A 23,803-nucleotide genomic window follows, 5' to 3' on the forward strand; every position below is an offset into this window, starting at 1 on the left:
GAGTAAATAAAACACCAAAAAACCAATTCTGACTAGAACCAAAATTACCATTGTCAAGCAGTTTGAGGTAAAATTTTAACACTTTATGGCTTGGATTTCTTAAGTAGATTGAACAATAAGAAACGCAAATTCTTTCTTCTGATTACCAAACTCCTACAAGATTATAAAATACAGTAGCAGAATAAGATGTTTACTGCAGTCCACACTTCTAAAATTTTAAACCAAATCTTACAATCAGGTTTTCAAAATGGTTTGAACAGTCACATCATTTAAAGTAATCTTTTTTTTTAAAATATATTTTTTATTGATTTTTTACAGAGAGGAAGGGAAAGAGATAGAGAGCTAGAAACGTCGATGAGAGAGAAACATCGACCAGCTGCCTTTTGCACACTCCCTACCGGGGATGTGCCCGCAACCAATGTACATGCCCTTGACCGGAATTGAACCCAGGACCTTTTAGTCCGCAGACCGACGCTCTACCACTGAGCCAAACCGGTTTCGGCACGTTTAAAGTAATCTTAAATAAAATGTATTTTAATGAGTTTACAATTGAAAAAATATATATTATATAAAACTACTTTTCAGTCAGAAAGGAGTGTTTAAAGGTAGAATGATTTAAATTATAATCAGATTAGAGGCACTCTAATTAATTGTTCAGGATTTTTTTTTTATTAGTTTTGAATGTATGTCATAAAGTATAATATGTAAAGTTGTTTTATTTTTTATTTAATAAATCTTTATTGTTCAGATTATTACTTATTCCTCTTCCCCCCCGCCCATAGCTCCCCTCCTCCTGTTTCCCGCCCCACCCTCTGACCTTACCCCTTCACTGTCCTCATCCATAGTTGTGCAATTTTTATCGAGTCTCTTCCCACACCCCCCACATCCCCTTCCCCCAAAAAATTGTCAGTCCATTCCCTTTCTATGACCCTGATTCTATTGTGTTCACCAGTTTATTCTGTTCATCAGATTTTTTATTCACTTGATTTTTAGATTCACTTGTTGATAGATATGTATTTGTTGTTCATAATTTTTAACTTTACCTTTTCCTTCTTCCTCTTCTTAAAGAATAAAATAAATAAATAAATAAAAACAACTGAGTAGCTACAGAAATCTTAAGAAAGAAGAATAAAGTAGGATGGATAGCAATACCAGATTTCAAGCTGTATTACAAAGCCACTGTTCTAAAAACTGCCTGGTACTGGCATAAGAACAGACATATAGACCAATGGAATAGAATAAAGAACCCAGAAATCAACCAAACCACTATGCTTAATTATTTCACACAGGAGGCATGAACATACAATGGAGTCAAGACAGTCTCTTCAATAAATGGTGCTGGGAAAATTGGACAGATACATGCAAAAAAAAAAAAAAAAATGAAACTAGACTACCATTTACACCATACACAAAAATAAACTCAAAATGGATAAAGGACTTGAAATAAGATGGGAAACCATAAAAATATTAGAGGAATCCACAGGCAGCAAAATCTCAGATATATGTCGAAGCAATATCTTCACTGATACTGCTCCTAGGGCCATGGAAACTAAAAAGAAAATAAAAATGGGACTACATCAAAATAAAAAGCTTTTGTACAGCAAAAGAAACCATCAACAAAACAACAAGAAAGCCCAATGCATGGGAAAACATATTCACCAATGCTATCACCAATAAGGGTTTAATCTCCAACATTTACTGGAAACTCATAAAAATTAACAAAAGAAAAACAACCCAATCAAAAAATGGGCAATAGACCTAAATAGATACTTCTCGAAAGAGGACCAAGGAAGGCCAACAGAAATATAAAAATATGCTCAAAGTCACTAATCATCCATGAGATGCAAATCAAAAAAACATGATACCATCTCACACCTGTCAGAATGGCTATCATCAACAAATCAACAAATGATAAGTGCTGGCAAAGATGCAGAGAAAAAGGAACCCTAGTGCACTGCTGGTGGGAATGCAGACTGGAGCAGCCACTGTGAAGAACAGTATGGAGCTTCCTTTGAAAACTAAAAATGGAACTCCCATTTGACCCAGTAATCCCTCTCCTAGGAATATACCCCAAGAAACTAGAAACACCAATCAGAAAGTATATATACACCCCAATGTTCATAGTAGCACAGTTTACCAAAACTAAGATTTGGAAACAGTCTGCCCATCAGCAGATGAGTGGATTAAAAAACAGTGATACATCTACACAACAGAATACTACACCGCAGCAAAAAAGAAGGCATTCTTACCATTTGCACAGCATGGATGGAACTGAAGAGCATTATGCTAAGCGAAATAAGCCAGTCAGAGAAAGATAAATATCACATGATCTCACTCATTTGTGGAATACAATGAACATAAACTGATGAACAAAAAGAGATCCAGACACACAGAAGCATTGATCAGACCGTCAAACCTCAGAGAGAAGGTAGGGGAGAGTGGAGTTTAGGGGGAGAGATCAACCAAAGGACTTGTATGCATGCATATAAGCCTAACCAAAGGACACAGACACCAGGGGGGTGAGGGCATGACTCGGGGGGGGGGGGGGGAAGGGGGAGAATGGGAAGGCAATGGGGGAATAAGGACACATATATAATATCTTAATTAATAAAGAAAATAAAAAGATTGTCTCAGAGTTTAAGAATTCCTATAAATAAACCAAATTGAACCTCCATTTTAAAAATGAGTCATCAATTACTAAGTAAATTATTAGACTGTAATAATGACTTAAGGAATAAAAATGAAGTTATTTGCTTTGTACTACTGAATCCTTATCTAAACACTATTTCCTATAATAATCATTCTATTCATTGTACTTCATTGGGACAAATCCCTAAGCCCCCACCACTTTAATTACTATTCCAAAAACACTATAGCCTAAAGCAGCAGCCACATAGGTATATATATATATGACATGAGTACATGAAAAAAGGGTGACATTTGAACATTTGCTATAAGAATAAAACGTATATATTTCTAAGATAGATGTCAACATAATGCACTAAAGACCTTTTCAACTACTATAGTTATCTAAAAATGGAGTAAGGTAATTTATAAATTAGCTAGAGGCCTGGTGCACTGGGGAGGGTGGTGTCCCTCAACCCAGCCTGCACCCTCTCCAATCTGGGACCCCTCAAGGGATGTCTGACTGCCCATTTAGGCCCGATCCTGGCAGTCGGACATCCTTCTCACAATCCAGGACTGCTGGATCTCAACTGCTCACCTGCCAGCCTGATCACCCCCTAACCACTTCCCTGCCAGCCTGATCAATACCTAACTACTCCCCTGCTTGCCTGATTCCCCCAACTGCCCTCCCCTTCCCAGCTGATCCCCTCCAACAGCCCTTTTTTGCTGACCTGGTCACCACCAATAGCCCTTTTTTGCTGACCTGGTCACCCCCAACTGCCCTCCCCTGCAGGCCTGGTCGCTACCACTTGCCCTCCCCTGCTGGCCCCATCCCCCAACTTCCCTCCCATGTTGGCTCAGTCACCCCCAACTGCCTTCCCCTGCTGGCCTGTTCACCCCTAACTACCCTCCCCTACAGGCCTGATCACCCACAACTACCCTCTCCTGCTGGCCATCTTGTGGCAGCCATCTTTTGATCTCATGGGTTGGCTATCTTGTGTGAGTGTGAACAGGTCAATTTGCATATTATCTCTTCATTATATAGGATAACACTTTGTAAAAATACTTTATAATTGCCCTAGCTGGTTTGGCTCAGTAGATAGAGTGTTGGCCTGAGGATTGAAGGGTCCCGGGATTGATTCCAGTCAAAGGTACACGCCAGGTTTCCGGCTTGATCACCAGTAGGAGGCGTGCAGGAGGCAGCTGATGAATGATTCTCTCTCAGCACTGAAGTTTCTCTTTCCCTCACTCTCCCTTCCTCTCTGAAATCAGTAAAAATATATTTTGAAAAAACATTATGGAGAAACCAAGACGGTGGCATAGCTGAACAACTAAACTTGCTGCTTCATACAACCACTTCAAAACTACAACTAAAAGACAAAACTGACACCTTCCAGAACCACAGGAAGGCTGGCTGAGTGGAAATTATACAACTAGAAGGAAAGAGAAAAGCACACAAAGACTCAGAGGAGGTGCTGAAGTATAGTGCAGAGATACAGAGGCATGTACACGAAAAGAGCTAGCAATTGAGGACATGGTTGTCTTTTTCAATGAGGAGGAAGACACAAGCTCCTGACTGCTCTGAACTCCAGTTCTGGGCAAGACTCTGGGGATTCAGACTCATATGGGGAGAAACTAGACTGTCTGGCATCAGATGGATCTTGAGAGCAGCTTTGTCTCAGAAGTGCTTGTACTGATTACAGTGGGACACTAAGATCTGGGGCCTCTTAGAGCAGGGCTGAGGATTAGCCATAGCTGTTTCCTCTGCCCTGCTGATTCTCTGAGACCCCGCCCTACCCCAGGTGTGTGCAGAGGCTTTTGCATATGAGTGCCCTGGCCTTTTGCAATCTAAAATTACCCAACAGCCAAAACCGGTATGGTTCAGTGGTAGAGTGTCAGTCTGCAGACTGAAAGGTCCCAGGTTTGATTCCGGTCAAGGGCATGTACCTTGATTGCGGGCACATCCCAAGTAGGGGGTGTTCAAGAGGCAGCCGATTGATGATTCTCTCTCATCAATGTTTCTAACTCTCTCCCTCTCTGTTTCTCTCTGTAAAAAATAAAAAAAATAAAAATTACCTAACAAACTGTAGCTGGGTCAGAGAAACCCAAAATATCCAAAAGAAGTCCCAAAGCCCCACAGCAACTGCAATGGTTCACAGCTGGGGCACATCTGGACACTTCCAAACCCCAAACAAAGAAATCTACAGATCTCTCCGTAGCTCCTGCTGGGTGGCTTCAGGCGGAGGCTAAATTAGCACCTCCTTAGAGATCCAAGAGCCAGTGTACCCAATGGTCAGAATGGGACCATCCAGTTTACAATTCCTCAATTCTATAAAGGACACACTCAGGGGGCAGACTCAGTGAGCATCAAACTCCCACTGAAGCAAGTCTTGCCCCATAAGGGGATCTCCAACACAGAAGTTATCCCATAGCAGACACAGCTGATTCTCACAACCTGAAGGTCAATTCCTCACAGGGATACCAACAACAATCAAGACTTAACTACAAGAAGATTGTACACATAGCCCAAAGGGGTGCACTAAGAGTGTCCACCTCAGGTAACTGGGGAGGCTGAGCCACTGGATCCCATAGCACACCTAACACACAAAGCCACTATCAACTCAGGGAAGCAGCCAAAATGCGGAGACAAAGAAACAGGTCACAAATGAAATGGAGGAAAGCAAACGTCTGGATATAGAGTTCAAAACCACAGTTACAGGGTTTTTCAAGATTTTTCTAGAAACCACCATTAAATTTAGTGAGATCCTTGAGGATATGAAAAAGGACCAACTAGAAAATAATCATAAAGTGACTGAAATAAAATATAATATACAGAGATCGAACAGCAGACTAGAGAATCCCAAGAATCAAGTCAATTATTTGAGATTCAAAGAAGGAAAAAATACCCAAATGGAAAAACAAAAAGAATCCAAAAATGTGAAGATAGTGTAAGGAGCCTCTGGGACAACTTCAAGCATACCAACATCCGAATTATGGGGGTGCCAGAAGAAGAGAGAAAGCAAGATACTGAAAACCTATTTGAAGAAATAATGACAGAACACCTCCCCCACCTGGTGAAAGAAATAGACTTATAAGTCCAGAAAGCACACAGAACCCCAAACACACAGAACCCCAAACAAAAGGAATCCAAAGAGGACCACACCAGGACACATCATAATTAAAAGGCCAAGAGCAAAAGTAAAAGCAGCAAGAGAAAAACAGTTAGTTACCTACAAGGGAGCACCCATACAATTGTCAGCTGATTTCTCAACAGAAACTATGCCGGCCAAAAGGGAGTGGCAAGACATATTCAAAGTGATGAATAGCAAGAACCTACAACCAAGATTACTCTACCCAGCAAAGCTATCATTCAGAATTGAAGGGCAGATAAAGAGCTTCACAGATAAGAAAAAGCTAAAGGAGTTCATCAGCACCAAACCAGTATTATATGAAATGCTGAAAGGTATTCTTTAAGAAGAGGAAGAAGAAAAAGGTAAAGTTAAAAATTATGAACAACAAATACATATCTATCAACAAGTGAACCTAAAAATCAAGTGAATAAAAAATCTGATGAATAGAATAAACTGGTGAATACAATAGAATTAGGGTCATAGAAAGGGAGTGGACTGACAATTTTTTGGGGGAAGGGGGTATGGGGGATACGGGAAAGAGACTAGATAAAAATTGCACATCTATCGATGAGGACAGTGCGGGGGGGGGGGGGAGGGGGGAGGGGCAAAGGATGGGTGGAAACTGGATGGAGGGATGCTATGGGGGGGGGGAGAGGAACAACTATAATAATCTGAATAAATATTTATTTTTAAAAAAATCAACAAAAGTTATCATTAAAGATATTTTGCGAATGTTATCTAAATAATCGTATCTCCTTTAATCTTTAAAATTATTATGTTGGATAAAAGTTTCCATTCCCACTTCACTGATTAAAAATCTCAAGCTCTTAAATATGAAATAATTTGATCAATCTCACACACTAACTTTAAGGTAGTATAGAATGCTATCTCAATACTGTCCCCATTACTGCTTCTGTCTCCTCCTTCCCCAATCTCTGGGCAGAATTCCATTTATCCTTCAGAACTCAATTCCTGTATAAAATTTTCCCTAACATCCACGTGTATGAAGATGTATTCAGATAGTCTCTCCTAAATAATTATTTAATAGAGTGTATATTTTTTTTGTAGAAGTTACTATGCTATATTGATAGTAATTATTTATATACTTACCTCCTACCCAATAAGCTTCTTGCTGCCTTGAAAGATTCTTTCAGTCCAAATGTCTTATACCACAATATTTATCAAATGGACAAAATTAATATCTTCTGACTCTAATTCCAAAGAACTTCCAGTTATTTCACAGATAACTTCCCATCAAGAATCTATTTTTAAAAGTGACATACAAATTGAATAAAATACAAATTGTATATTTTAAGGCCCTCCTAGCTTAATATACAAATAATGAGTAAAAAGTGAAGAAAGAAAAAAATGCCAGCATTCTAAAGAGTTTTCAGCAGCCCTAGCCGATTTGGCTCAGCAGATAGAATGTCCACCTGCATCCAGGGTTCGATTCCAGTCAAGGGTATGTACCTCAGTTGTAGGCTCCTCCCCAGCCTGGCCCCTGGTCAGGGCTCATGCAGGAGGCAACCAATCGATGTTCCTCTCACACTGATATTTCTCTCTCTCTTTCCCTTTCTCTTCCACCCTCTCTAAAAATAAATGGGAAAATATCCTAGGGTGAGGATTTAAAAAAAAAAAAGCTGAAACCAGTTTGGCTCAGTAGATAGAGCATCAGCCTGAGGACTGAAAGGTCCCAGGTTCGATTCCGGTCAAGGGCATATACCTTGGTTGTGGGCACATCCCCGGTGGAGGGTGTGCTGGAGGCTGCTGATTGATGTTTCTAACTCTCTATCCCTCTCTCTTCATCTCTGAAAAAAAAAAAAAAATCAATAAAAAAATATATAAAGAGTCAACAGCAATGAAGCCAATACAACGGAGATCAAAAACCAGTCTGAGCATACCCTGAGAAACTGAAAAACTATGTCCAGAAAGCAGATCCTCCCCCCCCACCCCCCCAATTAAGCTTTCTATTTCCCACCAACACACTTGAGGAACATGTGCTGACCCATGCAATGGAAATATGAAAATAAAAAGAGAGTTCAAAGACTAGAAAATGTACAGGGGGGAAAAAAATCTCAGAATTAATAACAGTAAAAAGATATAGATTAATCCAGAATATGGGTCAGGATGTCAAATTATTTTAGTCCGCTAACCTGGAAGTGATGCTTTCCTAAGGGTTAGTGTCTATTTCTATGGTCTTTCCAAAATTCACGTCTCCCTCTTCTTGGATCTGAGGTATACATAATTATTTTTGTTTGATCTTTCATGAAGGGCATTCAAGTGTCAAAAATGTCAATAAAGCCTCTGATGAAAAACAACAAAAACTGTCTAGTCTTACGCTTATGAATTTATTAAATAAAAAGTGCTCTACTCAGAACTATCTAATCAGAACCATCTCTGAAGCCTAAATCTGGGAATGCAGTTACTGCAGCAGCCAGTTGGAGCGTTACATGGCTCCCCAAGCTGTTGCTTGAACAGAAACTCCTGAGACAGAGTTTAGAACATCCTATGTAATACAGACCCACGAGATCCTTGGCTACCTTTATCTCCATATTTTTCTGTAAAGGCAGTCTTTGGTTTTATTTTGTTTTAAGATGATTTCATGTGTGCAAATATTTTGGGATAGGAAGATAAATGTGAAATAGGATTGTTTATGCATTCTGGCCACGTCCCAAAACTCCCAACTCCCTTTTAGAAGAGCTTAAACCCACAAATTAAAAACAAGCTTAAAAAAAAAAGTAAAAAAAAAAAAGCTTTCTCAAGTCAAGAGTTACAGATTGTTAGGGTTGAAAAAGACAATGGATCTAAACCAACAATCTCACTTTATAGATAAGTAAAATAAGTTCCATAAAAAAAGTTTATCAATCTGTAATTAGCTAAAAGGCCATAATATTTTGTTTACTTCAAAAACTACAGTTTAGGCAGTACACCTTAAAAATATATCCTTCACCTGTAGAAATTATTTTTAAGGGTAAAAACAACAGTTGTCTTTAAAATCAATCCTATAGGAGAAACCAAGATGGCGGCATAGGTAAACACCTAACTGCAGCCTCACACAACAATTTCAATAAAATACAAAATGGGCATTACACAGAACTACAGGAAAGTCAACTGACTGGAAATTCTACAACTAGAAGGGAAGAGAAAACCAGAAGGAAAATCAGAGGAGCTGTAAAAGCCTAAAGTATGGAGACACGTTGCGTGCGAAAAGAGGACAGAGCTGGAGAGGAGGGGGAGGCTAAGTGCCTAGCTGGCGTTCCCTAGCGGGAAGGAGATAAAAGCTCTGGACTGTGCTGAACCCCAGTTCCGAGAGCACTGAACTCCAGTTCTGGGTGAGACCCTGGGGACCCAGACACATAAGGAGGGTGTCTGGGCTGTAAGGTGGAAACTCTGGGGAGCTGCAAAAGGCAGTCCCAGAGGCGCACACATTACACGCAGAGGACGGACTGTTGACTCTGCTGCTAGATTGCCCTAGTGTGAAGTAGACAAAGCTCTGGACTGTGCTGAGCCCCAGTTCCTACTGCACTGAACCCCAGTTCTAGGCCAGACCCTGGGGACCCAGGCTCATACGGAGTAAACCTGTGCTGTAAGGCGGAAACTCAGGGGAGAGGCGAAAGGAAGTCCGAGAGGCGCACACATTGCACGCAGAGAATGGACTGTTGACTGTGCTACTGGATTGTGCTAGCGGGAAGGAGACAAAAGCTCCAGACTGCTCTGAACCCCAATTCCAACCCATTTCCAACTGAACTGAATCCCAGTTTCGGGCTCATTGGGGGAGAGCCTAGACTGTTTGGTAGCGGGCAAAACTCGAGGGCACCTCACTCTCAGAGGTGCTTGCAGAGAGCACCGAAGGACCCTGAGGAACACTGAGACTCAGGAACCTCATAGGGCCGGGCTGACGAAAGCCAAGGCTTTATGCTCCACCCTGAAACTCTGCCCCATCCAAGCTGAATACAGAGACTTTTAAGGCTACAACCCACGGAAGCTGCGAAAATGCCGAGACAAGGAAACAGATCACAAACGAAAGCAATGGAGGACAAAAAACAACTGGATATAGAGTTCCAAACCACGCTTATAAGGTTCTTCAATAATTTCCTAGAAAAGGCCAATAAAATAAAGGAGACCCATGAGGATATGAAAAGGGATCCACTAGAAATAATAAGGAATCAACTAGAAATAAAGAATACATTGTCTGAAATAAAAAATATTATACAGAGTCCTAAAAACAGAATGGAAGATCATAAGACTCAAGTCAAAGATTTGGAACATAAAGAGCCAGAAGACACTCCTCTGCAGAAGCAATAAGACAAGCGAATCCAGAAAGTTGAAGATAAACTGTAAGAAACTTCTGGGACAACTTCAAGCGAACCAACTTCAGAATTCTGGGGTCCCAGAAGAAGAGAGAGAGCAAGATACCGAAAACATACTGGAAGAAATAGTGACAGAAAACTTCCCCCACCTGCTGAAAGAATTAGACTTACAAGTCCAGGAAGCACACAGAACTCCAAACAAAAGGAATCCAAAGAGGACCACACCAAGACACATCATAATTAAAATTCCAAGAGCAAAAGACAAAGAGAGAACATTAAAAGCAGCAAGAGAAAAGCAGGTAGTTACCTATAAAGGAGCACCCATATGATTGTCAGCTGATTTATCAACAGAAACCATGCAGGCCGGAGGGGGAATGGCAAGAAATATTCAAGGTAATGAATAGCAAGAACCTACAGCCAAAAATACTCTACCCACAAAAGCTATCACTCAGAATCGAAGGCCAGACAAAGAGCTTCACAAAAAAAAAAAAAAAAGCCAAAGGAGTTCATCACCGCCAAACCAGAATTATATGAGTTGCTGAAGGGGGTTCTTTAGGAAGAGGAAGAAAATAAAGATAAAAATTATGAACAAGTGAATCTAAAAATCAAGGGAATTAAAAAATCTGATGAACAATATTAACTGGTGAATATAACAGAATCAGAGGTATGGAAGGGGAGTGAACTGACGATTCTAGGGGAAAAGGGGAGTGGGGGGGCGATGCGGGAAGACACTGAACATAAACTGTGCACCTATGGATGAGGACAATGGGGGGTGGGGAAAGGGCAGAGGGTGGGGTGGGAACCTTTTGGAGGGGAGCAATGGAGGGGGGAAAAATGAACATTTGTAATAGTATGAACAATAAAGATTTATTTAAAAAAATAAATAAAAAATAAAATCCATCCTATAATGTAGGAATGTACTAAATCAAAGTAAATGAAAATATGGTTGATAGCAGGAATCATACTGTTTTTAAGGTGATCCATACTAAACAAGCTTCAAAACAGCTGATCTACTACCCTAGATAGAGTTACCTTTACCTTATTTAATACCTAACATTGAGTGCTTTCTATGAATTACGCACTACTATATAAGGTGTTTGAATGTATCATGCCATTTACAGGAATTTAAAAAACAAAACAAAAAAACAACTTAGCCCTCACTTGTTTGGCTCAGTGGATAGAGCGTTGGCCTGCGGACTGAAGGGTCCCAGGTCCAATTCCAGCCAAAGGCACATGCCCGGGTTGTGGTCTCAATCCCTGGTGGGAGACATGCAGGAGGCAGCCAAATCAGTGATTCTCTCTCATCATTGATGTTTCTATCTCTCTCTTCCTCTCCCTTCTTCTCTCTGAAATCAATAAAAATATATTTAAAAAAATAAATAAAAGCTTAAAATGCAAAGCTTAAATGATAGTTACATACTATAAAAATCAAAGAAGTCCTATTAAAATCATGATTCAGAAAACTTAAGGCAAATAAAATTCTACAAAGTATAACAGTAATACAAATTTCCACCTTTACTTCCCTGAACAACCAAGAGCTTCCTTTATTTCTAAGGAACCATCTTTACTATCTTCAGCTGAAAAAATCAGAGATATAGTCTGAACTTTGGGAAATCTAGGCAACATTTTTTTCTCATAGACAACTTCTATAACTTCAAGAATAGAACAAATACTGATAGAAAATTTACCAATATAACAATAGAAAATATGTTGCCATCCTACAGATACTTCAACATCTCAACTTTTGAATATTTCAAGAATGCTATTGCACAATATAAAATCAACAGAAGTCCTTCTCCCCAACTTTTTTCATTGGAGTATGGCATATTTGTAATTATAATATATTTCTTGGTGAAGTTAAAAAGAGAATGACAAGAATGTATCAGAGTAGAAAACAAAGTAATGCTAAAACTACTAGAATTACCCTGTTGCTTGATGTTTATAATTTTTTTCAATTATTTCATTAGTACCTTATAAAGGATGTTTTTAAATGTTTATTTTGGAAACATGCTTACCACACTGGAACTTTTGTTAAGAAAACTTAGATGATGTCAGTTCAAAAGACTTTTTCTCCAAAGTAACTAATTTTTATGCATTATAAGACAGAAAAAATCTAGTTTGTCATAAAATGTCCAAAAATTCAATAAGTAGTTCTCTCCTGAGGGGGGAAGGGGGGAAGAGGAAGTAGTGAATTTCTCCCTAAACTGTAAAACACATGCTTGTACCTTTACAAAAACATTTTTAAAAATACATCAATCTCCCTCAGTGGATAGTGTCAGCATTCGGACTGAAGGGTCCCTGGTTAAATTCCGGTCAAGGGTACATACCTCAGATGCAGGCTGGGTCCCTGGCCCCCATTGGAGTGCATGTGGGAGGCAACCAATCCATATGTCCCGCTCACATCAATGTTTCTCTCTCTCTCCCCCTCCCTTCTACTCTCAAAAAAAAAAAAAAAAAAAATCCACCAGGTAAAGATTAAGGGGAAAAAAAATACATGAACCAAAAAACATATATAAATATAGAACCAAATTTTAATGAGTTTTTCTATTATCCACTAGTATTCCAAAACTACAAAAACAGCTATTAACAGTTTATATAAACTGTATAAAATACTAAAATTGTATACATTTGTCTAGATAACAAAAAGTAATGAACATCACGATTTGACTTAGTGTGTACTTTGTACTTGATCACAGAATTTTAAAATTTGTTTCATTTTAGTGGTTTTGTACCATCATCAGACCTCAAGTAATATTGTCCACACTTCTTAACTCACTAGTTTTTACCAAAGATGAAGTGGTTCTATAAAGAAAGTAGCAGCTCTATGAAGATTGCTTATTTAAAAATAAGCCTTCTTTTTCTATTTGCTTATCAAATGCTGAAGTTTCTCATATTCAAATGTCATGTTTATAAAGAACTGATACATATGTTTTTAAAATATTAGTTTTAACATTAGCTGTTTCTAATGTCAATAGTTAGCATTACCTGATAAAATTCTACAATGATCCTATATAAATCTATATAATAATGTTACGATACATAAGAGTAATATGCAAATTGACCATCACTCTAACACACAATATGGCAGCCCCCATGTGGACACAAGATGGCCATCAGTGGAGGGAAGTTGTGGGCGATCAAGCCTGTGGGGGAGGGCAGTTGAGGGTTACCAGGCCTGCAGGAGAGGGCAGTTGGGAGCAACCAGACTGACAGAGGAGGGGAGTTAAGGGTGACTAGGCCAGGAAGGGATGTCAGTTAGGGGCCATCAGGCCAGCAGGGGAGCAGTTAGGCATCAATCAGGCTGGCATGGGAGTGGTAGGGGGTGATCAGGCTGGCAGGCAGAAGTAGTTAGGGGCAATCAGGCAGGCAGGCTGGTGAGCAGTTGGGAGCCAGCAGTCCTGGATTGTGAGAGGTATGTCTGCCCAGTGGGATTGGGCCTAAATGAGCAGTTGGATATCCCTCGAGGGATGATTGGAGAGAGTTTAGACTGGGATGAAGGACACGGACACACACACACACACACACACACACACACACACACACATACACACACATGAATGAGTTTCGTGCACCAGACCTCTAGTCTATATACAAAAGAGGTGATATGAAAATTGACCATCACTCCAGCACACAAGATGGCCACCCTCATGTGGATACAAGATAGCTGGCAGGAGAGGGCAGTTAGGAGTGACCAGGCTGGCAAGGGAGAAAAGTTAGGGGTGACCAGGCCTGCAGGGAAGGGCAGTTGGGGGCAATCGGGCCTACAGGGGAGGGCAGTTGGGGGTGACCAAGCCAGCAGGGGAGGGCAGTAAGTGTTTACCAGGCCAGCAGAGGTGGGAAGTTAGGGTGACTAGGCCAGCAGGGGAGGGCAGTTGGAGGTGACCAGGCTGACAAGAGAAGGCAGTTAGGGGTGCCTGGGCCAGCAGGGGAGGGCAGTTAAGGGCAATCAGGCCTGCAGAGGACACTTAGGGGTAACCAGGCCAGCAGGGGAGGAAACTTAGGGGTAATTGGGCAGGCAAGGGAGCAGTTAGGCATTGATGAGGCTGGCAGAGGAGTCTAGGGAGTGATAAGGCTGGCAGGCAGAAGCAGTTAGGGGCAATCAGGCAGGCAAGCAGTTGGAAGCCAGCAGTCCTGGATTGTTAGAGACCCGATCCTACCAGACATCCCTCGAGGGGTCCCAGATTGGAGAGGGTACAGGCTGGGCTGAAGGACACACACCACCCCCCCTTACCCCCCCCCTCACCCCCGCATGAATTTTGTTTATTAGGTCTCTAGTAAAAGCATAATATGCAAATTGACTGAAAGGCTGAACAGCAGAACAACCACGCTATGACATCCACTGGCGCCAGGCCAGTCAAGGCAGGTGCAATGTGATTGGCTGGGGCCTTGCAATCACCCCATGATTGCCCCACAGAGAGAGGGCTCAGGCCACCAGCCCGAGGGGGGATGAATCAGGGGGCTCCCCAATTGCCCCAAAGAGGGAGGCCCAGGCTATCTGGCAGCAGCAGGTGGGTGGGGCCTCCCCCTGGGAAGTGGGAGCAGGCTGGGCTCAGGGACATCACCCTCCCCCTCAACCAGTTCATGAATTTCAGGCACCAGGCCTCTAGACTTTTAATAGGCAGCCATTATTTTAAGTGCAGAAAATGTGTATTCTACTACTGTAGCTCTTTACTAAGTTTTGGAATCCCAGAGAATTAAGAGACTAATACACTCAGCAAACTACAAATGCTAAATCTTTTTTCAGGGATCACCTTGCTAACATAATCATCTATTTCTCAAAGAGAAAAGGCCGTTCAAATTTTCAAAAACTGTCAAAATCAAATGTATATATCACAAATACAGACTTAAACTTTAATGGATGACTAGTTTTAAAACAACCTCTCCAATGGATGCTTAACCATTTCACTGTTAAAGAGAGCAGTATTTAACATACAATCCATACTTTGAATTTGACTCATTACATACTATATCCTATCACAACTTAAAATTTACCAAGACCTATACTAAAGTTTTGAGGCAAAATATTTATTTTGTGTTACAATTATCTGGCTGAACCAATCAAAGGAAACTAGTTTCTCTTAGCTAATCTGGGCAGTGAACTTGAGAAAAGAAAGCAATATAAATGAATATGATACATTCCTAATTTATGCAACCCTATAGAAAACCCCCAGCCATCGGTGACATTCCTAACACAAAAAAGGACATAAATTATATCACAATTATTTCTGATTACTTTTAAATCATGTTTCTCCCCCCACCCCTTGCATTTTAAATACTACAGCAAATCTGGTGTGGAAAATAAGCAAGTAATTTTTCCTTGGGATATCAGGAGGGATCATACCTCCACAGTTGTAACCACTATCCAAGGATACAGCTCTTCCCCTGGGTGGGAATGTGCAGAAACTCAGTAGCTGCTCCAAAGGTAAACAGAACCTTGTTTTTTTTCTTTTTTGTTTTCTTTTTTTCTGTCCCGGTACAAAGAACTCAACATAATCCCCTAAAAGGGACACTTGTTTTAAAAAGGTCAAAGGAGGGCCAATAACTCCATTAGAAAGGTGAGAATCTCTTTCCTCTTTTACTTGCCCTGGCCTAACATTTCACCTCTTTCCTGCAGCAAAATGCCATAATAGGGAAGGTCACAGGAACTGGATGAAAAAGTCCTGGCCATAACCCTCCAGGCCCCCAAATCCAAGGAAGTCTTAATGTTTTCCTCTTCTTAATCCCACCCAGCGCAAGACTCATGATTAACCCCACCCCTGACCACAGTCCCCATTTCAGTCCCTATCTTCCCCAACTTGTCCTCAAATCAGCTTTTCCAAGGACTTGCCAGGTAAGTGAGCTAAGAAATAAAATAAAGACAGACTTTGGAGCCGAAGGTAGGTCAGCCTTGCAGGGTACTTAAGGGGAGAGCAGAAAATACTTGAAAAGAACTAAGAAAGGTCCAATGACTCGTGGACGGACTGTGCCTTGGAAGTCCAGGCCGGCAGATAAAACCAGAAAGGCACGGAGAACGAAGAAAACTAGCAGGAGAGACATTTTGGGAGCAGAGCAGAAGCGCCCCCTCAGGTGTTGAAGGATCAGCAGTCAAATCCGAGAAGCGCCGCGTCGCGTCCAGAATACTAGGGCGGACTCTGCACCCGCCCCGGGAGACCTCCACAATCCCACACAGAGTCGAAGGTTCCCCAGCACTGGCCCCTTCCCATGCCCGGCCCAAGTGGATAGGGTGCAAACTGGAAAACGAGGGCCCAGCTCTCCTGTCTCCCGCTGCCCGCAATCCCCCTCCCCTCGCCCCCCCCCCCCCCCCCCACAGACACCGCGCCTACCTGTAGCACCAGGGGCTCGGGGTTGAAGGCCAGGGTCAGCAGCAACTGCATGCGCTCCGAGTCCTTGAGGTTGCGGAGCAGGAAGCTGCCCGAGTCCTTGGTCTCCGCATAGCGGCGCACCAGGCGGTCGAGCAGGCGCTGTGAGGGGCAGTGCACCAGGTCAGACCAACCCTCCACAGCCTCGGGCGTCAGCAGCCGCACGTCGCCGTTCAGGCGCGCGAACTCAGTGCGAGGCATGGCCTGCAGCAGGTCGCAGCGAGGCCGGCCCGTGGCCCGCTTGCAGATGCTCTGGTCGAGCTGCGCCAGCTCGCGCTGCGAGCCCAGGCGCTTGAGCACCACTCGGCGGCGGCCACCCTCGCGGGGCTCGCCATACTGCGCGAAGTACACGTTCTTCACGTTGAGGAAGTCCAGCAGGCGCAAGCGGCCCCACGCCTCGAACACTACTTGCCCGTTGAGGAAGCGGCGGCACCAGCTCGTGCCGAAGCACGCCGGGCACTTATTGAGCTGCAGGAAGCGCCGGTCGGTCAGTTCATTGCGCTGCCAGGAGGCGAGCAGCGACGGCGAGTGCAGCACCATCAGCACCAATAAGCTGCCCAGAGCCGCCAGCTTCAGCGAGCGGGACAGGCGACCTAGCTTCGGGGGCACCAGGCGCCACATCCCGCCCGCCGCCCGTCCGCACAGGAGGGCGAGGGCACCCCCTGGGCGCCCCCGCCGCGCCGAAACCCCGAATGGGAGGAACAGCGAGAGAGCGGGCCGGGGTGGGAGCGAGGTGTGTGAGCTGGAGCGGGAGCGGGAAAGGGCCAGCTCTAGCAGGCTGCGACTTCCAGTTCCTAACCTCAACTCTAGCTCCTAACACCGAGCTCCGGCCCCGGCTCCCGGGGCGCCTCTTTTCAGCCAGCCGAGTTATGGAGGGGCGGAAAGGGGGTGGGGGTGACGCGCGGGCCCGAATGCCACGTGCCCGCCCGCGCACGCGCACAGCACTCTCAGGGCGTGAGAGCTGCGGCGGAGGCCGGGTTTTGGGGGATCGAAGGAGGGACTCACGGAAGAGGAAGAAAAGCTGGAGTGTCTCACTCCGCGAGCAGCAACAGTGTAGGAAGATGGGATTGAAGGAGGCGCCCGCCGCAGGCCCGGGCTCCTAGCTGGCTCTCCGGAGACTCCGGGAGCCGGGGGCGGTGCACCCGGAAAGCGTAAGCACGGCTCTTGGGGTGGCAGCGGGGCGTCTCCGTGGGGGCGGAGTCCGAGCCCGAGCTGTGAACACGCAGAATTGAAAGCCTTAAGATACCATGTTAAAGGGACAGTAAGATAATACCTTAATAAAAAAATGAAAGAAAAATTTTTTGAAAAATAAAGGGACAGTAAAAGGAACAGGGAACCCTCCTGGCCTGATGTCCACATGACTCCTACCCTATATGCTCTGGAGAAGCAGAGATGAGCTGTTGGCAGATTTGCTTTGCTCCCCACCTGCTTTCCCAGACTGGTCCTAAAGCCTTTTCCTATTGGGCACAGAGACCGCCCAGGAGCCGGCGGGAGGGCACCCCACGTGGTCCCCTGCAAGCAGGGACTTGCTGTGGCGGTAACCATGGGAACAGGGGACTGGGGACAGCCTGGTGCTCTGCGCAGGCGCGTTGGCTCTGGTTCATGGCAGCACTGCAAAAATAACTCGGGAGTGAATTACAGCGCCTTGTTTTAGTACAAATTTTAGAAGACCAGGATTTTAGCAGTAGCTGCGAATAATAATGATTCTCAATTTTAGCGTTAGAATGAGGAGTTGTTCGTCTGAATGATAGGTGGTTCCTGATACAGTATTAAATACCTAGGTCTTAACTGAGTTAATTTTAGAGATTGAACAATGATTTTTAGGAGACCTTAGTAATTGTCATGTATAGACCAACTGTACAGGGGCCTAATGAGAAGCACTGTCAAATTCACTTTTCTCTATAGCTGTTGTAAATGAGCCATCGTCATGAGAGGTACTGTTGAAGTTAATATTTTGTCCTTCATGATATAAGGACTCAAACTTAGGAAAAAAAGCTTTGGACAAGTAAATATATTCAATATAAAAGTGATTTTTTAAAATGTTATTACATTAAATACAGACAAATTGGGAGATTTAGTCTTCAAGACTGCTAAAAAATGATTTAAAGAAATTTCGCTGCTACGTGAAGAAATTTAACTTCCACTTTTGGCAGTAATTTGGTTTAACTTGCCTTCAAGCATCCCAAAACTCCATACAAAGTAAAGTTCTGAGCAAAATCTCAAATGAGAATTTTTATAAGAATAGAGTTTAATATGGTTGGCCTGGAAATGTCAGAGCTGCTGCTGCTGAATGGTTGGCAAGTTTATTACTAAATGGCAGACTTCTTTAGCATCTTTTGTACCTGAACTATAGATGTGTTAAATTAATATGAGATAATTTATGTAGAAATGCTTTAAAACAATAAAAGCACTATATACCCTGTTTCCCCGAAAATAAGACAGTGTCTTATATTAATTTTTGCTCCCAAAGATGCGCTAGGTCTTATTTTCAGGGGATGTCTTATTTTTCCATGAAGAAGAATACAGTACACATTTATTGTTAAATGAAAATAAAGGAAATTTATTACCTGTATACGGTATGGTAGTACAGTAGTTGTCAACACAAACCAGACAAACTGTGAATCCTACAGTATCAAGAATTTACTCATTTATTCAATGACAATCATGTCATCATCTTCTGGAACATCATCATAACAATCCAATTCCTGAATTTCCTGGTGAATTTCTTGTGACTCCATTTCTTTCAGAATCAGTGGACCAAATCTCTCATGTTTAGCCTAGGGGGGGCCCTTATATTTCACTCAAAAGGAAACCTGTAAGTAGGTCTTATTTTCGGAGGATGTCTTATTTTCGGGGAAACACGGTACATTTTTATATTTATAGTTAGAATGATTGGTCCATTAGCATACTTGCCAGTAAATGGATTAAGCTGAGATAATTGGGACATAGTGAGAGGCTGTTTAGATGATTAGTACCAGGATTAAGCGTGACACTGTTTCTATGTATGGAAAAAGTCCTTGGAGTTCTTAAACTATTCTCAACTTCCAAATCTTTGGAATTATATAGGCATCATTTGAAAAATGGAAGTAAAAAAGGTTATTAGCCTATACATACTGAAAATTGCTTTTTTTTTTTTTAATCTAAGTATCTTACATTTATTTAAAAGCCCAGATATTCTTTTCAGTTAGGTTTTCTAAACTTATCAAGAAAGATAATCTTCAGGAGCTTAATGCATTCCCAAGGTGGGGGGGGGAGGGGCAAAGAGGGAGGGACAAGGCTTAGAGCTATATGAGATAAACTCAGATTTGCCACATCCATTTACGGATAGGGTTCAGGATCTGAAGAAGGGGCTGTGCATAAATGAAAACACTAAACAAGAAATATGAATTTAGAAGGCATGGGGGGTAGGGGAGAGAGACAGGCAGAAACCTCTCTAGCGGAGAAGCTCATTGAAAACCTGGACCTGTCAGCTTTTATTCACTTGAATACACATTTGCCCTTTAGAAATGCATACAGGTAAAGTTTGGTAACAGTAAAAGGATTACCAGGTTAGGGAATTGCCTTCAGACAGTGAGCCCACAGCAGGGCAATATTATGCTAATTTTCAGCCCTCCTGAATATCAAAGTCCATTGGCCTTCTAAAGGGACTTTTGAATAATATGCTAATTACTGTTGGTTTTAGCCTCCTGCATTTCTCCCATTTTGTTTTAATAAATCTTGAAAGGTATATGCCATCTGCAGGGCTTGAGTCCTATTAAGACTTTTCATTCTGCATCTGCTGTCTAGAATTAAACATATAAGAACAAGAATGAGATAGATAATAATGATTATGCTAAACAAATGTAGGAAGATTCAATGAAAAGGATTGTGTTCTTTTATGTCCATTTTAAAATGCTGTCAAGCATTTAAGGAACTAGTTTGTAGTAGGCTCCTTTCTGGGCCATAAGTTCTTCAGGGGTCCCCTTCCTAGTCATTGTCCCCAGCAATGATATTCGAGTTCTGGATGGTGGACAAATGATGGGCAATGACAATGCAGGTCTGACCTTCTTTGGCTTTATCCAGGGCAACCTGTACCATTGCACATCTGGTGACTGTTAGCATGGCAAGGTTTCTTTACCATTCCCCAGGTACTCTCTGGACTGTTTCTCCTCTTCATTTCTTATCTTCAGCATGTTACTTGGGGGCTACTGCTATCTGTGGCTGTAGTAGTCTGGTCAATTCCTCTCTAGGATCAAAGTTGAATATTCCTTGCACGAATCGACACAGGCTTGGAGGAGTTTTCTGGAAATACACAAGCATATCCTCAACCAAAAGTTAACAAGGGGTCAGGGCCCTTCCATAAACCAGACTTGGGATCTTTCCATTTAAAAAAACATTTTCCTTTAACTTATTCTAAAATCAGCGTGATTCCATAGATGTCTTGCCATCAACATTATAAGGGAAACAATGTAAAGTAATTAAGGCTTGATGTAGTTACTTACAGAAGATTTCTCCACTATTCCCCCTTTTTGCTTTTCAGGTTGGGATTTTAGAGGTCCTTGAGGCAGATGCAACATGCAAAGGGGACATTCCTTAATAATATGTTTTGCCTTCTGTATAATATTTTGGCAGGCTGATGTAAATGCTGATGAGATTCTGTGGCCTGTTTTAATAAAGTAACTAGTTGATTGGCATATGCATTTCCTTTTTGTTAAAGGACTAGGCAGGGTGGTATGAGCCCTTTTTCTAGGTAACATTAAACTGATTATTGGATGAGTTTTACCATGATATTCCAATGAATCAAAACTAAATTGACCAGGCTAAGTTAATATACTCTTTTTTTCTATTTATTAAAAATAGAAGGGCCGAAACTGATTTGGTTCAGTGGAAAGAGCATCAGCCTGTGGACTGAGAGGTCCTGGGTTCGGTTCCGGTCAAGGGCATGTACCTTGGTTTTGGGCACATCCCCTGTGGGGTGTGTGCAAGAGGCAGCTGATTGATGTTTCTCTCTCATTGATGTTTCTAACTCTCTATCCCTCTCTCTTCCTCTCTGTAAAAAAATCAATAAAATATATTAAAAAATAATTTTATAAAGAAAAAAGTTTTAAGTTACCAAAGACTTTGGAATACTATATATAGGAATATGAGACTGGTGAAAAGGCAGGGGTGGGGAAGAGGGAGTGGGACTCTAGGCCACTTGAATTTAAAACTGCCACATTCTTCTTTCAAGATAACATCTAAGATTACTGCTGTGGTATCTCTACTTTTACCAGGAGAAGGGGGACTGGTCCTTTCCTTTAACAGAAAGTGCAATCTCTTGGCCTTCCTTCTGTCTTGTTTTTTTTTTTTTTTTTTTTTTTTTTAATTTAATAAATCTTTATTGTTGAGATTATTACAATCATTTCTCCTTTTCCCACCCATAGCTCCCTTCCACCCGATTTCCACCCCACCCTCTGCCCTCTTATCTCCAGCTCCCTGTTTGTCCTCATCCATAGGTATGTGATTTTAGACCAGTCTCTTCCTGCATCCCCACACTCCTTTCCCCCTGATAATTATCAATCCACTACCTTTCTTTGACCCTAATTCTATTACATTCATCAGTTTATTTTGTTCTTTAGATTTTTAATTTACTTGATTTTTAGATTCACTTGTTGATATATATGTATTTGTTGATCATAATTTTTGTCTTTACTTTTTTCTTTTTCTTCCTCTTCTTAAAGAATACCTTTCAGCATTTCATATAATACTGGTTTGGTGCTGATGAACTCCTTTAGCTTTTTCTTATCTGTGAAGCTCTTTATCTGCCCTTCAATTCTGAATGATAACTTTGCCGGGTAGAATAATCTTGGTTATAGGTTCTTGCTATTCATCAGGTGGGGGAAGTTTTCTGACATTATTTCTTCAAATAGGTTTTCAGTATCTTGCACTCTCTCTTCTTCTGGAACCCCCATAATTCTGATGTTGGTATGCTTGAAGTTGTCCCAGAGTTCCTTACACTATCTTCAACTTTCAGAATTCTCTTCTCTTTTTGCTTCTCCAGAGAAGTGTCCTTTGTCTCTTTGTATTCCAAATCTTTGACTTGATTCTTATGTTCCTCTAGTCTGCTGTTTGGTCTCTATAATATTTTTTTATTTCAGTCAGTGTATGTTTAATTTCTGGTTGGTCCTTTTTCATATCCTTGAGGGTCTTGCTAAATTTATTGGCCATTTCTAGGAAATTCTTGTAAAGCCTTATAACCATGGTTTTGAACTCTATATCCAGTCTTTTGTTCTCCTCCATTTCTTTTGTTTGAGATCTATTTCCTTCTCTTGGCATTCTCATTGCTTCCCTGAGTTGGTAGGGTGGCTTTGTGTGCTAAGGTGTCCTATATGGTTCAGTGCGTCAGTCTCCCAGTTACCTGAGGTGGACACACTTGGTGCTCCCTTTTGTGGACTGTGTGTACAGCCTTGTTGTAGTTAAGTCTTGATTATTATTGGTATCACTGGGAGGAATTGACCTCCAGGCCAATTGGCTGTGAGTATCAGCTGTGTCTACTCCAGGATACCTTCTGTATCAGAGAAAGTCTTACAGGATCAAACTTGGAAAATTGCAAAAGCCTCTGTGCCCAGCGTGGATGGGGCGGAGTCTCAAGGCTAAGCCAATAGTCTTGGCTTCCCATCAACACTACCCTTGTGTGCTAGCCTCAGACCTCTTCCTTCCACTGATCCCCTGGGTTTCCGCCTGACAGTCCAGATTCCCCTTGCAAGAGCTTGGGTGCCCCAGGAGCTCGCCTGGAATTGGGTCGGGTCTCTAGTCTGGAGCTTCCAACTCCTTCTGCTACGGAGCAGCTGTGGCAATCTGTGGTCAGACCTCTCTGCACGCACTCACTCTCGTGCTCTGGCTCCAGCTCCCTGGTATCCCAGTCTGGTCAAAACTTTCTGCGTGCTCTCACTCGCAAGCTGCTGCTCCTGGTTCCCCCAAGTCTCCCAGTCTCTGAGTCTCTGGGTGTCTTTCTTTACAATCCAGATTCCATCCCTATGAGCCTGAATCCATCGGGTTTCAGCCAGGGTTGGGGGTTAGTGCAGTCGGAACTGGGGTTCAGTAGAGCCTGGGGTTTCCTTTCCCCTCCCATCAGCCAGGCACTCGGCTGCCCTTCCTCTCTGTGCGCACGTCTCCCTACTTCAGCGCTTTGCAGCTCCCCTGATCCGTGAGCCTCTCTCCTTCTTTCTAGTTGTAGATTTCCCACTCAGCCAGCTTTCAGTGGTTTTGGATGAAGTCCGTTCTGTCTTTTAGATGTTTTGAAATTGTTGTGTGAGGCGGCAGCTTAGGTGCTTACCTAGGCAGCCATCTTGGTATCTCCCCTGAATACTTATTTATTTATTTATTTATTTATTTATTTTTCATCATATTTATTTTGAGA

The 23,803-nt window shown here is 42.3% G+C and overlaps 1 protein-coding gene across 2 annotated transcripts in view; it reads right to left on the reverse strand.

The window, feature by feature from the left end:
* DIPK2A (divergent protein kinase domain 2A) overlaps window positions 1-17,614 on the reverse strand; it is a 28,601-nt gene extending 10,987 nt beyond the window's left edge. The window contains exons 1-2 of one of the 2 annotated variants that reach the window (XM_084875952.1): window positions 17,431-17,614; window positions 16,390-16,527 (exon numbers count right to left, since the gene is read on the reverse strand). In XM_084875952.1, the coding sequence (XP_084732078.1) occupies window positions 16,390-16,440 (51 nt within the window). In that variant the 5' untranslated portion in view covers window positions 16,441-16,527; window positions 17,431-17,614. Of the gene's footprint in view, window positions 1-16,389 lie in introns of both variants that reach the window. The other variant, XM_084875953.1, reaches the window with a different exon arrangement.
* Between the last annotated feature and the right edge of the window lie 6,189 nt (window positions 17,615-23,803).

The sequence above is a fragment of the Pipistrellus hanaki genome, assembly GCF_964339955.1.
Source record: "Pipistrellus hanaki genome assembly, chromosome: 2".
NCBI classification, from domain to species: Eukaryota; Metazoa; Chordata; class Mammalia; order Chiroptera; family Vespertilionidae; genus Pipistrellus; species Pipistrellus hanaki.